This window comes from Suricata suricatta, chromosome 13, assembly GCF_006229205.1.
Source record: "Suricata suricatta isolate VVHF042 chromosome 13, meerkat_22Aug2017_6uvM2_HiC, whole genome shotgun sequence".
NCBI classification, from domain to species: domain Eukaryota; kingdom Metazoa; phylum Chordata; class Mammalia; order Carnivora; family Herpestidae; genus Suricata; species Suricata suricatta.
In genome coordinates, this window is record NC_043712.1 from 77,365,997 (window position 1) to 77,379,174 (window position 13,178).

General features: G+C 42.9%; 1 protein-coding gene across 3 annotated transcripts in view; it reads left to right on the forward strand.

Moving 5' to 3' along the window:
- CEMIP2 (cell migration inducing hyaluronidase 2) overlaps positions 1 to 13,178 on the forward strand; it is an 85,474-nt gene that overhangs the window by 5,281 nt on the left and 67,015 nt on the right. For all 3 annotated transcript variants that reach the window (XM_029919935.1, XM_029919934.1, XM_029919936.1), the window contains exon 2: positions 12,691 to 13,033. In XM_029919935.1, the coding sequence (XP_029775795.1) occupies positions 12,703 to 13,033 (331 nt within the window). In that variant the 5' untranslated portion in view covers positions 12,691 to 12,702. The remainder of the gene's footprint in view (positions 1 to 12,690; positions 13,034 to 13,178) is intronic.

A 13,178-nucleotide genomic window follows, 5' to 3' on the forward strand; every position in this document is an offset into this window, starting at 1 on the left:
AAGGCCAAGTGGAAGAGGAATCGTCTTTTCAGCATGGTTAATAACATCTTTTGATTCATGGTAATAGCCGCTTTCCCAAGTGCTTGTCCTGATGTAGCCACTGCCTGTCCTCTGCATCTGGTCCCGCTTCACAATGTATGGTCAGCTCGTGGATAGCTTTCCTCGCTGCCTAGTTACCCTGTGGTCTGCGCTTGGCTTGAACCAGAAAGTCTTTCTTCTTGCTCCCTGCTAGTGCTCGCGGCCGTTGGGTTCATCATGCAGCCCCTGTTTGCCTGTCCCACTGCTGCTGGCTGTTTTCTGTCCCTGCTCAGCTATGTGAAGTCTCAACATTGCTCTAGTGCTCAGTAATTGCTCATCACAGGTCCTCCTTGCTGACGCTCTGACACTGTTGAGTTTTGATGAACATCGAGGCTGCAGGAGGCAGGATGCGGTCCCTTTGGCAGGCCTAGATTTCACGTGCCCTCGGAGCCCAGGCACTGTGACCGCGAACTACTCTGCAGGTAGCAGCCTTCCAGAGAATACAAAAGAGGTCTGTTGGGTCCCCCCACATCGTGGTCATTGTTGGACAGTGTGTTGTCGTTTCAGCGGTAGATTTCATTTTATACATCATAAAGGAAGCTATTAGTAGTAGTCCGGTGATGTGCATTTGCGTAAGTTAGGTTGCCGGAGCTTTTAAAAACAGAACTCTATTCCATGTATAGAAATCTAATAAACTCAGGCGATCACCTCTTTAGCACCCTCAGCCCAGTGTCTGCTCCAAGTGCATTGTAATTACGTATTTATTGCTCATCTCCCTACCCGCCCCCCTCCCAACACTGAGCTCTGAGCTCCTTGGAGGCAGAAATTTGTTTGTTTGTTTATGCACCGCTGGGTCCCCACCTAGCAGAATCCTTGTCTCCTAAAAGATGCTCAAGCCTGAATGTGTTTCCTCTTGGGCAAGCCTTTACTCTCAATGGGGAAAATTGTATTAAAAATAGGCTCTATGTTGTTGGTAAAAGAAACAGGACATTTGGATTCTGGTCCTGGTCCTGCCATTAATAGGAACTTTGCTTTGATGCTTGATTGAGGGGCCCCAGATCACTTCCCTCTGGGCATCTCATTATTCTTCTGGGATATTTCCTAGGCTGAAAGGCGTGTCCAAACGTACCGGTTGTAGGTTTTCTATGGTCACTGCATCTTGATGTCCGTCTGTCAAGGGATCAGGGACTTGTGATGTCGGGACTGTGCTTATTTATCAAACATATCTCTGTTGCCTTTACTTTTCCCCTCCCTTTCGCCGTTTTAACCAACGTAACTTTCTTGGCTCTTTCTTCCCAAGAAGTGGTTTCAAGCTTTGTCCCCAGCGCCCGGCGGAGAATGCAGCCCGCAGACAGTTCTGCCCTTTGCTGTAACCTTAATTAAATCAGCCTCCCCCCAGGTCAGACGTTGGCTTTGGTTCTTTCTTCCGAAGGCCAGCTGCAAGGCTGATGACAGGCTTCATCTGCCATTGTGTGCCTCTGGCAGCCATCCGTCACTGTCGGCAGCCTGCGCCTCTGCTCTGTCCTCGCAGCCTGTGGGGAACGAGGGGGAAGGGGGATGGTCTAAGGGACCTTGGGAAGGAGGGGAGAACAGGGGGCAGCTTTTCAATAGAAAGGATTAAGGAGAAAAAGGAATCTGAGGACTAATCTTCAGGAAAAAGGAACAGACGTGAAGAGCAGAGGACTGGGAGGTAAAATGACCCTCTCCTTTCTCAAGATTCCCAAGTGGAAGAATCGTTCTTCTTCCTGTTGTGTTTCCCTTTAGTTCTTTCCTCCCACCCAGGGGCCTACATACCTCGCTGTTTTCAGATTTATTTCTGACTGGGTAAGGAGTGTTCGAGATTCTTCAGTATCAGCCTTTCTCCCCTGTTGGTCTGAAGATCTGTCTTTTCTTTCCTCTTTTGCTTCTCTTTTGTTGCCCATGGTAATGTTCTTCAGCCTTTTCACTCTGTCGGCCATCTTGGCTTTGGGGTCAAGCCTTGCTTTTCATGGAGATGCTTAACAGATTTGGAAAAGACAGGATTAATGAGTGTGCTTGGTGTCAGGAAAACCAGACATCTACCTCCTGTATCTCGCATAAATGGGAGGACTGTAAGAATATAATTTAAAATGCTTCTTAAAGGTCACCTATATAACTTTAGGACGGGAAAGTGTTCACTTGGTTCACTTTTGGGCATTAGATATCAAAAAGACTCTTTGTTTTGAGGGACCCATGTTTAACGGAGAGTCCAGTGTAATTTGCGGAGGATACCTCCACGTGAGTGAAATTGTAGCTGACTTTCTGTAGCTAATATGAATTTCTTCAATGCGGACCCATAAACTCAGCATTTATTGTTTTGTTGTTTTTAACATAAGCCACCTCTTAGTATTTCTGGTTAATTTTTGTTTTCTGGGGATTTACTATTTCCTGACGATAGTTTTCTAGCAAAGAGAGCAGAGCTTAACTGAAAAGTGAATTTCTTTTTTTTTCCTGAAAAGTGAGTTTCTAAGGAAAATACAAATGTTTTTTAGCTTTATTTTTTATTTTTTGCATGTTTATAAATTTGACAAAAAAACAATTTCAAACTCTACAGTCACCAGAAGTACACAGTTTAAAAATGCACACATTTCACGTGGCATCTCCTCTTCTCACTTTAAAGAATACTTATTCTGACTCAAATGCTTAGTGACAAAAAATAATTTTTAGTCAACTTAGTCTTTTGAGGAGACTTATAGGTTTAAAAGATTCTTTATAATTTCTCTGTATTATATTAAATTTTTTTTTACATTTACTTATTTTTGAGAGAGACAGAGGGAACAGGGGAGGGGCAGAGGGAGAGGAAGACACAGAATCTAAAGCAGGCTCCAGGCTCTGAGCTGTCAGCACAGAGCCCGATGCGGGGCTCGAACTCACAGATGGGGAGATCATAATCTGAGCCAAAGTCAGATGCTTAACCGACTCAGCCACCCAGGCGCCTCTATATTATATCTTAATAGAGTTAGTCTGTAGCGGGAAAGTGATTTTTTTTGTGAGGGAGATAAAGTTCATGGTGCCAGACTAGGAGTCCAATGTGTATCGGATTTTTTTATACACTAGTAGTAGCTCAGCTTTGGGGAGTATCATTCATCCTATTCGTCTAAATTGACCAACTGGTAAAAAAGGCAGAGGAATAAAAGTTAAGATTTCTCTGTCCCTCATCCTTTCATGGCATAGGGAAATGTTTATAACAAAGGGCTGGCTTTTCCCCTCTTCCTCTGAACATTGACCTGGGTACGATCCACTTAGTAAAAGTGAACCAGAATTAATGTAAAGAAACTAATGGTGCAAAGTATCTTATTTCTTGGGGAACGTGCCAGACATTTGCAGGTGACAGTGACTCACCCTGGTTTGGAGAGTTGAAGGAATAGAGTAAAGGGCCACCCTTCTGTGTGAATGTGTCCTGTGTGAAGGCCTTGTCCTCCGTGGAGGTCTCTGGGGATTGGAATCCTTGGGAATATGCGTACACAAATGAAGCAGATCTCGGAGGGAAAATGAACGTAATCTTTCCCCACCATCTGTCTGTTTTCCTGCAAACAGCTGTATGTATAGACCTAGCACGTATATTGGATTCTTTAGCAGGGATCATTGTTTAATAATGTACTTTATCCTGTGTACTCTGGGAATAAGATAGGCACTAAAACATATTCCTGTAAGCTATGTAGAAGGATTTTTCCCCCAGAGACTTTTTCAACCGTGGTTTTCTGGAAATCTTCATAATATGTGTTTACACAATCTTCATGAAAATATTGATCTCATTTCAGCATTTATTTGACAGTTTGAGAAACTAAAGGGCCTACAAGTCACTTGTGCTAAGTTTATTTTTTACTGAACAGTTTTATACAACTGAAATATTGAGCACCTTGTTTATCAACTATAGATGTAGTCTGAAACTACCACAAAACTAAAGAAACCTCCTGCTGTCCCCACCCAAGAAAATCCTAAACCCAATTCTTTGATGTTATTCTCTATTATCTTTCTCCTAAAAATGGGAGATTGGAAGTTGAAACCATTAATTGGAAGTTCAAAGCCATTTGGAGCTATTTAAAATTTTAACTGGGTCATAATTACTAATAATTATAAACTTCTATCATTTATTTTCAAGATAATTCACAAATCACCTCTTGTTCCTGGCATATTTTACTTTTTGTTGTGACTGAGCATACCAGTGAGTGTGTTGTAAAGACCAAAATCTTAATAAAAGGAAGTTTCCTCAACCAGTTTTTGGCCGGTTGCACCGAAACTCTTAGAAAACAAAGACCATAACTTGCAGAATTGACCTTTAGATTGGATACTGTTTCATAAATTATGTCCTTGACCAAAGAAGAATAAACTTGAGATCATGCCGGCTTCTTGACTATTCCTATAAGCCTAAATTTTCCATTCAAAAATAAGTTCTCACAACAAGTGCAGGCGGGATTTAAAAGGGCTTAAGTGACTCAAAAGCAGTGCATTTTCATTAAGTGTTCAGTATGATGGGGTCAGTATGCGTGGCCCTGGGCTACGGGAGCCCCGCTCCACCGGGTTGGAGGGGCTGGGGGCTTCGGGGGCCAAGTGTCCCCAAGCACCATGTAAGTAAGCAGCATGGGTAGTCAGCAGTTTGTCTTCTATATTAACATCTCCGCACTAGAAAGAATGTGAAAACCTGGTCCTTTTAAAGAGCTCTCATGGGGGCGCCTGGGTGGCTCAGTCAATTAAGCATCTGGCTTCAGGTCAGGTCGTGATCTCACGGTTTGTGGTTCGGGCCCTGCGTCGGGCTCTGTGCTGACAGCTAGCTCAGAGCCTGGAACTGCTTCGGATTCTGTATCTCCCTCTCTCTCTGACCCTCCCCTGCTCGAGCTGCCTCTCTCTCTGTCTCTCAAAAAAAAAAAAAAAACCCATAAAAAATATGAAAAACAATAATGCTCCAATAAAGACAAGAGTGCATATATCTTTAAAAAAAAAATAAAGAGCTCTTATTAGTTTTAAATTACTACTGCAATGTCTGTATTGAGAATTCTTTCCCTCAATACATTTGTTTTCAAAAAATTTTCAATGTTTTTTTCCCCATATTATTTTTCCAAATTAAACTCTGTGTCCAACGTGGAGCTTGAACTCACCACCCTGGGGTGCAGGCTCACAACTTGGAGATCAAGAGTCTCATGCACTCCCGCCTGAGCCAGCCGAGGGACCCAGATCATGGCATTTATTGGCCGTCAGCATCACAGTATAGAGCGGCATGGAACACTTTCCTTTCTCCCGTGTGCCTACTGCATTTCCTACTGTATTGCTAAAACTGTTACAAAGTATTGTGAGAGATTGGGCTTGTCTAGGGTGCTGCTCTTTATCTTTAGAATTCCTGTTTGCAGCTGATAATAATACCCTTAGTCACCCACTAGACTGCACACTAGCACTGCATGTTGTAAAAATTAATGCTTTGACTTTTTTGCTTGAGGTTGTAAATGTTCTCAGTTTTTCCTAAGATAGATTAGATGAATTTCCCAGAGCCTCAAGGATGTTGAGGAAAGATTAAGTGGGAAATCCTAGTCTGTGTGTATGTGTGTGTGTGATCTATCGAGGAATATTGTGATCAAAGTTCAGCAAGCCCCTAGTGAGTACCTATTATGTTTAAGATCCTGTGAGAATATGAAGATGAGTAAGACATAGTCCCTGTTCTCAAGAGGCTTATTATAGTCGACCGAGGGATGGACAAGTCGACATGTTAACTGGAACTTAAGGCAGAGAGAGAACAAGATGACCCAACAAGAGATCGATTTATTTATTTGTTTGTTTATAATCTCCACACCCAAAGTGGGGCTCAAACTCATGACCCTGAGATCAGACAGCCAGGAGCACCCCAACAAGAGCTTTAAACAGAGGGCCGGGGAGAACTGACAGAACTTCTTGTACAATCCTGAGATGAAAGGGCTTCTCGGATGGGATAGCAGAGTGTTTGCTGACTTCAAATGAGAATATCTCAATTTTCTTGAAATCATGCTCTCTCTTTTTTTGTTAAAATTTTTAAAATATAGTTTATTTATTTTTGAGACAAAGAGAGACTCAGCATGAGTTGGGGAGGAGCAGAGAGAGAGGGAGACACAGAATCTGAAACAGGCTCCAGGCTCTGAGCTGTCAGCACAGAGCCCAACGCCAGGCTCAAACCCACGAACCATGAGACCATGACCCGAGCCAAAGTCGGCCGCTTAAGCAGCTGAGCCACCCAGGCACCCCTCTCTCTTTTGTTTTAATGTTTATTTTTGAGAGACAGAGAGAGAGGAGAGAGAGAGAGCATGTGAGTGGAGGGGGCAGAGAAAGAGAGAGGGAGACAGAGAATCCCAAGAAGGCTCTGTGCTGCTTGAACTCATGACCCATGAGACCATGACCTGAGCCAAAGTCAAGAGCCCATCACTCTTACAACTGAGCCACCCAAGTGCCCCATGCTCTCTTTTTTTAATTTTTAAAAAATGTTTTTATTTTAGAGAGAGAGAGGGAATGCACAAGTGGGGAGGGGCAGAGAGAGAGAGGAAGACAGAATCCGAAGCAGGCTCCAGGCTCTGAGCTGTCAGCAGAGTCCAAAGCGGGGCTCTAACCCACGAACCGTGAGATCATGACCTGAGCCGAAGTTGGATGCTCAATTGACTGAGCCACCCAGGTGCTCCACTTTTTTTTTAATTTTTTTCGTAAGCTCAAGAAACCCTTACCAACCTGATCTCCTTTAATGTTCCTGAAATTTCCAAACAAATTATTTTCTGGGATTTCTCTTTGTAATTGAGTGCTCTTACCAAATGTACAGGCCCCTTCCACCTTGAGTTGCTGTTGGAGGCATTTATGCAGTCATTTTATCCAAGAGAAGAATTTTGTTTCAAATAACAAGTTTTAACGGTGTTTTTTGTGAGGTTTGTTTTTAAAGACAAAAGTAATAGTTGTTTTTGTTTTAACTTTTTTTAAGATTTATTTTTGAGAGAGAGAGACAGCACAAACTGGGAATGGGCAGAGAGAGAGGGAGACACAGAATCCAAAGCAGGCTCCCAGCTCTGAGCCACCCAGCTGCCCCCAAAGTAGTAGGTTTGAATGCTTCCCTTTTTTTCAGAATTTGCATTTATAGCTTTTAAGTTGATATAGTTTCAAACTCTTAGTACGCCTGTTTTAGAGGTAAAAGGAGAAAGAGCCAACTCTTCATTATAAACTTTTCCCTAAGCACTGAAAAAATAAGTGGCCAAGAAATTTTAATTTTATTCCTCTGTCTTCTTTTTCCAGTTGGTCGATTTAGACAAATATGATGAATGATACTCCCCAAAGCCGAGTTACTACTAGTATATATAAACCCCATTACACACCAGACTTCTAGTCTGGCACCATGAACTCTTCTATTTTAAATATTTGCCCAAATTCCCCATGAAGATTTTTATTTATTTATTTATTTACTTATTATTATTATTATTTTTTTTTGATACAGAGAGAGACAGAGCATGAGAGGGGGAGGGGCAGAGAGAGGGAGACACAGAACCGGAAGCAGGCTCCAGGCTCTGAGCTAGCGGTCAGCACAGAGCCTGACGCGGGGCTCGAACCCACGAACGTGAGATCTGACCTGAGCCGAAGCCAGAGGCTTAACCAACTGAGCCACCCAGGCGCCCCCCCATGAAGATTTTTAAAGGCATGATTTTATTTATTTATTCATTCATTTAGTGATTTAACTTTTTAATTAATTAGTGCTCGCTGTGGCAGCACATATACTAATTAATTAATTAATTAATTATTACTAAGCCTTTTGGGCTATCATCCAGTAAATAAATACGAGATCATTCAAATACCAAAAGTTACGCTTCAAAAGCCTCGGGGAGTGCGTTTCCAAACTCAGTGCGAATGAGTTTTCCCCCCACTTTGGATTATCTGTCTGTGTTTAGGGCGTTAGCTCTTCGACTACATCACGAAGCGTTCACATGTTCCTTTCATACAGCACTGCGTGCTTTCCACTAGAAAGCCCGCCCTCTTCCCAACGACGTGTACTGGCAACAAATGACCAGTGTGTGGAGTAAAAACATTGGTCTGTCATCAGCACTTCACAATGACAGCCAAGACTCACCTTGGAGTCTTGAAAGCCAGAGGGAAGCCGTCATCCTCTGTCTTCTGTCCAGGTGCCTCTTTGCTCTCAGAACCCCAGACTCATGCTGATTCTGCAAGGGCTGCACTAACGATCTCGTGGATGAAATGGCCGTCAAGAGGTGCCTGCTCCTCTGACTGAGCTAGTCAGGCACCCATGCTTGTAATTTTAAGATGGTTTCAACAGTATGTCCTTCTTAGGAAAAGAATGATTGTATTTGCTGCTTATGCATTTACATGTTTTTCAACAGAGTGGAGCTAATGGGCTCCTTATATGAATAGAAACCTATTTAGTTTTGGGGTACCTGACTGACTTAATTTGGTAAGCATGAAACCCTTTGCCTTGGGAGTCGTGACTTTGAGCTCCACATTGGGCATAGAGTTTCCTTAAAAAAATAATAAAAATGCATATTATGTATATAGTTTTACAAAAGAGTTATGGGGCAAACACACCACAGTGATTTTTCATTTCTTGACCATTTTAGTTGGTGGCCGACGCCATCTGAATTTTCCGTGTGAGGCTGTCATTTTGTGAATGTGAAGACACAATTATTCCCAGTGGCTTGGTGGCTTCATTTAGCCTCTTACTGCCTGTTATTATATTGTGGGTACATCTGGAGACACATCATCTCCCACCAAAGGGCCCTCCAGCCTGTTAAGTAATAACAACCTTTCTCACCCTGAAACAATGAAGTATCAGTTGATTGCAGCCTCAGACAAAAGATCCCCACTCCCTTTCAGAGCAGATTATACTCATGACTCCCCTCTCCTCCTGGTGAGCCTGGCACTCAAGAATATCTAGTTTAGCTCTTTCTTTGTTAATAGAGGATCATAAAGGGCTCTTTGTTAGGCTCTCCCATTTGTTCCGGCAGGATGTGTCTATTATTGTGTTCTGCTGTTTGGCACATGCGGTAGGATCTTCAATAGCACCTTGAATCATGTTCTCCCTCCTTTGTCATGGAGCTTAAGCTTCATCTAAATAGTTACTTTTGTTCAGAAATCAGACCCCGCTAACCAAGTGTTTCTGACAGACGCACTGACTCTGAGAATGTTCTTTGCCTCATGTAAAATCAGCATCAATTCCTGATTCGATTCCCTTTCTGTCCCCATGAATTTGCAGGTCATTTGGGTCCTGGGAATGCTTAGTGATGGCTTTTCTAATGACCGCATTTTATGTTTAATGGGTTTGGTGTAGTTTAGAGCAATTTGGGGGTCCCCTTATGACTGGGATCTCATTCATTATTTTGGCAAAAGATGAGGGGACTTAATTACAAGGGTCTTGAATGAAATCAGGTGACTCTGAGATGCTCTAGTTATTACGGAATGGGAGAGGTTGAACACCATGTTTCTGAAACCATTGAGCACATCTTATTTATCCATAATCATTGCAATAAGAACATTATATAGCATAGAATTGCTTTCTTTCTTCCTCTCTCTCTCTCTTTCTTTCAAATATTATATAGCAGGGCATAGGATTTCTTTCTTGCTTGCTTGCTTTTTTTTTTTTTTTTTACATTTTATTATTTATTTTTGAGAGAGAAAGACACAGAGTGTGAGCAGGGGAGGGTCAGAGAGAGAGGGAGACACAGAATCAGAAGCAGGTTCCAGGCTCTGAGCTGTCAGGACAGAGCCTGACGTGGGGCTCGATCCCACTGAGCCACCCAGGCGCCCCTCTTTCTTTCTTTCTAAGAACATTATATAGTGTAGCATAGGACTTCTTCCTCTCTTCCCTTCCCTTCCGTCCCCTCCCCCGCTAACCTTCCCTCCCCTCCCCTTCCCTTCCCTTTCACTTTGCAAAGTAACAGAATAGGCTTGCATTTAAAACTTACCCTTTTATTCAAAAACTTGCAAGTGCTTACTATAAAAAATTAAAAGGACTGACGTGTGTGTGTATGTGAGCTTCTCTTAGATAAAAAGAATCATTTGTAGTGAACTTCTGTGTGAAAATTTTCTGAAAATATTAATGTGCTCTTTTTCAGACTCAGCTCAGTTCAAATTCCTCCCTTGCAAATCAGAAAACTGATTTCTTTGGAATTATTGCCTCTCAATTGTTTTTGAGAGACCCATTAGTATAAAGGTTAAGAGCCAGAACTCTAGCATCTTGGTCTTCCCATATAATAGCTAATTAACCTTTCTCATGTGCAAATTAGGGATAATGGGAGCTACTCAGATTTGCTGTATTAAATGTATTAGATGAGTGGGGCCCCTTCGTGGCTCAGTCAGTTGAGCGTCCAACTCATGATTACGGCTCAGGTCATGATTTCGTGGTTTGTGAGACTGAGCCAGGGGTCAGGCTTCGAACTGATGGTGCGGAGCCTGCTCGGGATTCTCTCCCTGCCCCTCTCTGGCTCTCTCTCTCAAAATAAATAAATAAATAAACATTTAAAGAATGTACTAGGTGAGTAGTACATGTAAGATGTTTAGAACAGTGCCTGGTGGTAATATTTGAATGCCTATCTTTTAAACAAATTTTGGTGATTTAAAGAGATATTTAAAACCGACATTCGGTTGAGCGAGTTTGAAGATCTAATTGGATTTACTTAATGATTTATGAATCAGACAGCATCTCATGTTAGCAGATAGAGAGGGCCTTTGAGAAGCTGTACCAAATGGAAGGCTTTCACAGGCAGAGGGAGCAGAAAAAGGTTTTAGCAAAGAGTGGATTGTTTCAGGCAATGGCCCTCTTCCTTTGAGGGAAGTCAGTGGTCTGTCAGGCAGATTATCTTGCCAGTGCTGACCCAGCAATTCGGACTGGTAAAAGGTTCCATTCCTGAGAGATGGTGAAACCGCGATTGGGTGGGGTGTTGCGTCTTGGTTTGGTGATGTGGCCTTAGCACCAGTGACTCCGTTTTGGGCCTGTTCTCTCTCGCTCTCACTCTTGCTCTTTTTAAAATTTTCATATTTATTTATTTATTTTAATGTTTATAAAGAAAGAGAGAAAGTGTGTGGGAGGTGCACGGTGGGGGAGGGAGGACAGAGGATTTGAAGCAGGCTCTGAGCTGGCAGTGGAGAGCCTGATATGGGGCTCAGACTCATGAATCCTGAGATCATGATCTTAGCCAAAGTCAGACTTGGCTACCCAGATGCCCCAAAGGACCTGTTGTCTCTTTTTATTTTTTATTTTATTTTTTAAAGAAATGTCTTTTTAATTTTTTTTTAATGTTTTTTTTTTTTTTTTGAGAGACAGAGAGAGAGACAGCACAAGCAGAGGAGGGTCAGAGAGAGAGGGAGACACAGAATCTGAAGCAGGCTCCAGGCTCTGAGCTAGCTGTCAGCAAAGAGCCCGATGAGGGGCTCAAACCCACGAGCCATGAGATCATGACCTGAGCCGAAGCCGGATGCTTAACCAACTGAGCCACCGAGGTGCCCCTCTTGTCTCTTTTTAAACCAGCTAATGTAGACTTGAGGTTTTCTCACTAAATGAACTCATAGTCTATAGTTAAGTGATAACAACGGTACAAATACTTAACCTGTTTCACTGAAAGATAAATCTGGTAGGGAAATCGAATACCTAAACATGAAAGCTTGTTTTTGGAACTCGCTAGGGCCGACTTGTGGTCTTCACATGATGCATGGACTTTAACTTCAGTTTGGAGAGCTTACAGTAATGCTACTCAGAAAGCGTGAGTGCTTGCTTTATGTCGCCAGGGTGTGCTTTAAAAATGTAAAATCCACGGCCCTCTTTGAACCGATTGAGCTGGAATCGCTGGAGTGGAGAGCCCCCGAATCTACATTTTTAACAAACATCCCTGGTGATTCTTCTGCACAATGAAAACTGAGGACAGTTGCTTTTGAAGAGCGACTCTCAACTAAGGTGCTTGTTAGAATCGCTTGGGTGGCATTTATTATTATTATTTTTTTTTTATTTTTTTGTTTATTTTTTGTTTGCTTTTGCTCGGGTGGCATTTAAAAGGTAGGGATGGCTTGGGTCCTATCTTGATTAGTTTGGGGTATGGCACTGGCCATTGATGTTAGTGGGTGATTATAACGTGTCTCCAGGGTCAAGAAGCAGGAGCATTATGGGGCGCCTGAGTGGCTTATTTGGTTGAGGGTCTGACTTCGGCTCAGGTCATGATCTCGGGATTCACATGTTCGAGCCCCACATCAGGCTCTGTGCTGTCAGCCTGGAGCCAGGAGCCTGCTTCAAACTCTGTCTTCCTCGCTCTCTACCCCTCCTCCATGTACCCTCTGTCTCTGTCTCTGTTTCTCTCTCAAAAATAAATAAAACTTTAACAAAAATTTTCAAAAAGGAACAGGAGTATTAGAAAACAATTAGTGATTGTATCAGGGGTGTAGGCTGACTTGATATTTTCAAAGTCGTTACCAGGGACTGGCGGGGAGGGAGGGATGGGGAATTCTTGCTTAATGGCTGCAGCGTTTCTGTGTGGGATGATGAAAAGGTCGTGGAGATGGATGGTGATAATGGTTGTGCAACCCTTGAAAGCACGGAATGCCACTGAACTGAAAAGTGGTTAAAGTGGCATGTTTTATGTTACCTGATTTGACTGCAATAAAAGCCACTTAATGCAACCGTTGAAATCCTCACATTTCTGAGCCATAATGTTTTTCTTTTCACAGTGACGGTGTATCATGCATGCCACTGAATCCAGGGGACACCCCCCTGCTTTCCTACAACCTCAGAACGGAAGCAGCCACCGCTCTTCCGGCTATGTTCCCGGGAAGGTCGTGCCGCTGCGCCCCCCTCCTCCTCCAAAGAGCCAAGCTTCAGCCAAAGTGACGTCCGTCAGACAGGAAGCCCGGGCCACCTTCGCCTTCTCACCTGAAGAGCAGCAGGCCCAGAGAGAAAGCCGGAAGCAGAAGAGGCACAAAAATACTTTCATTTGCTTCGCCATCACTAGTTTCTCATTTTTTGTTGCACTCGCGGTCATTTTAGGAGTATCCTCAAAATACGCTCCAGATGGTAAGTGCGCATGTGCAGACACGCAGGTGGCCAGACGCCACAGTCTAGGAGAAGGAGGAGGGAAGGAAATAGCAGAATAAAATTAAAAAGAGAGACTTGTGTTATCTTCAGTTGGCTCTAGCTAATTAAAATATATAATTAGAGA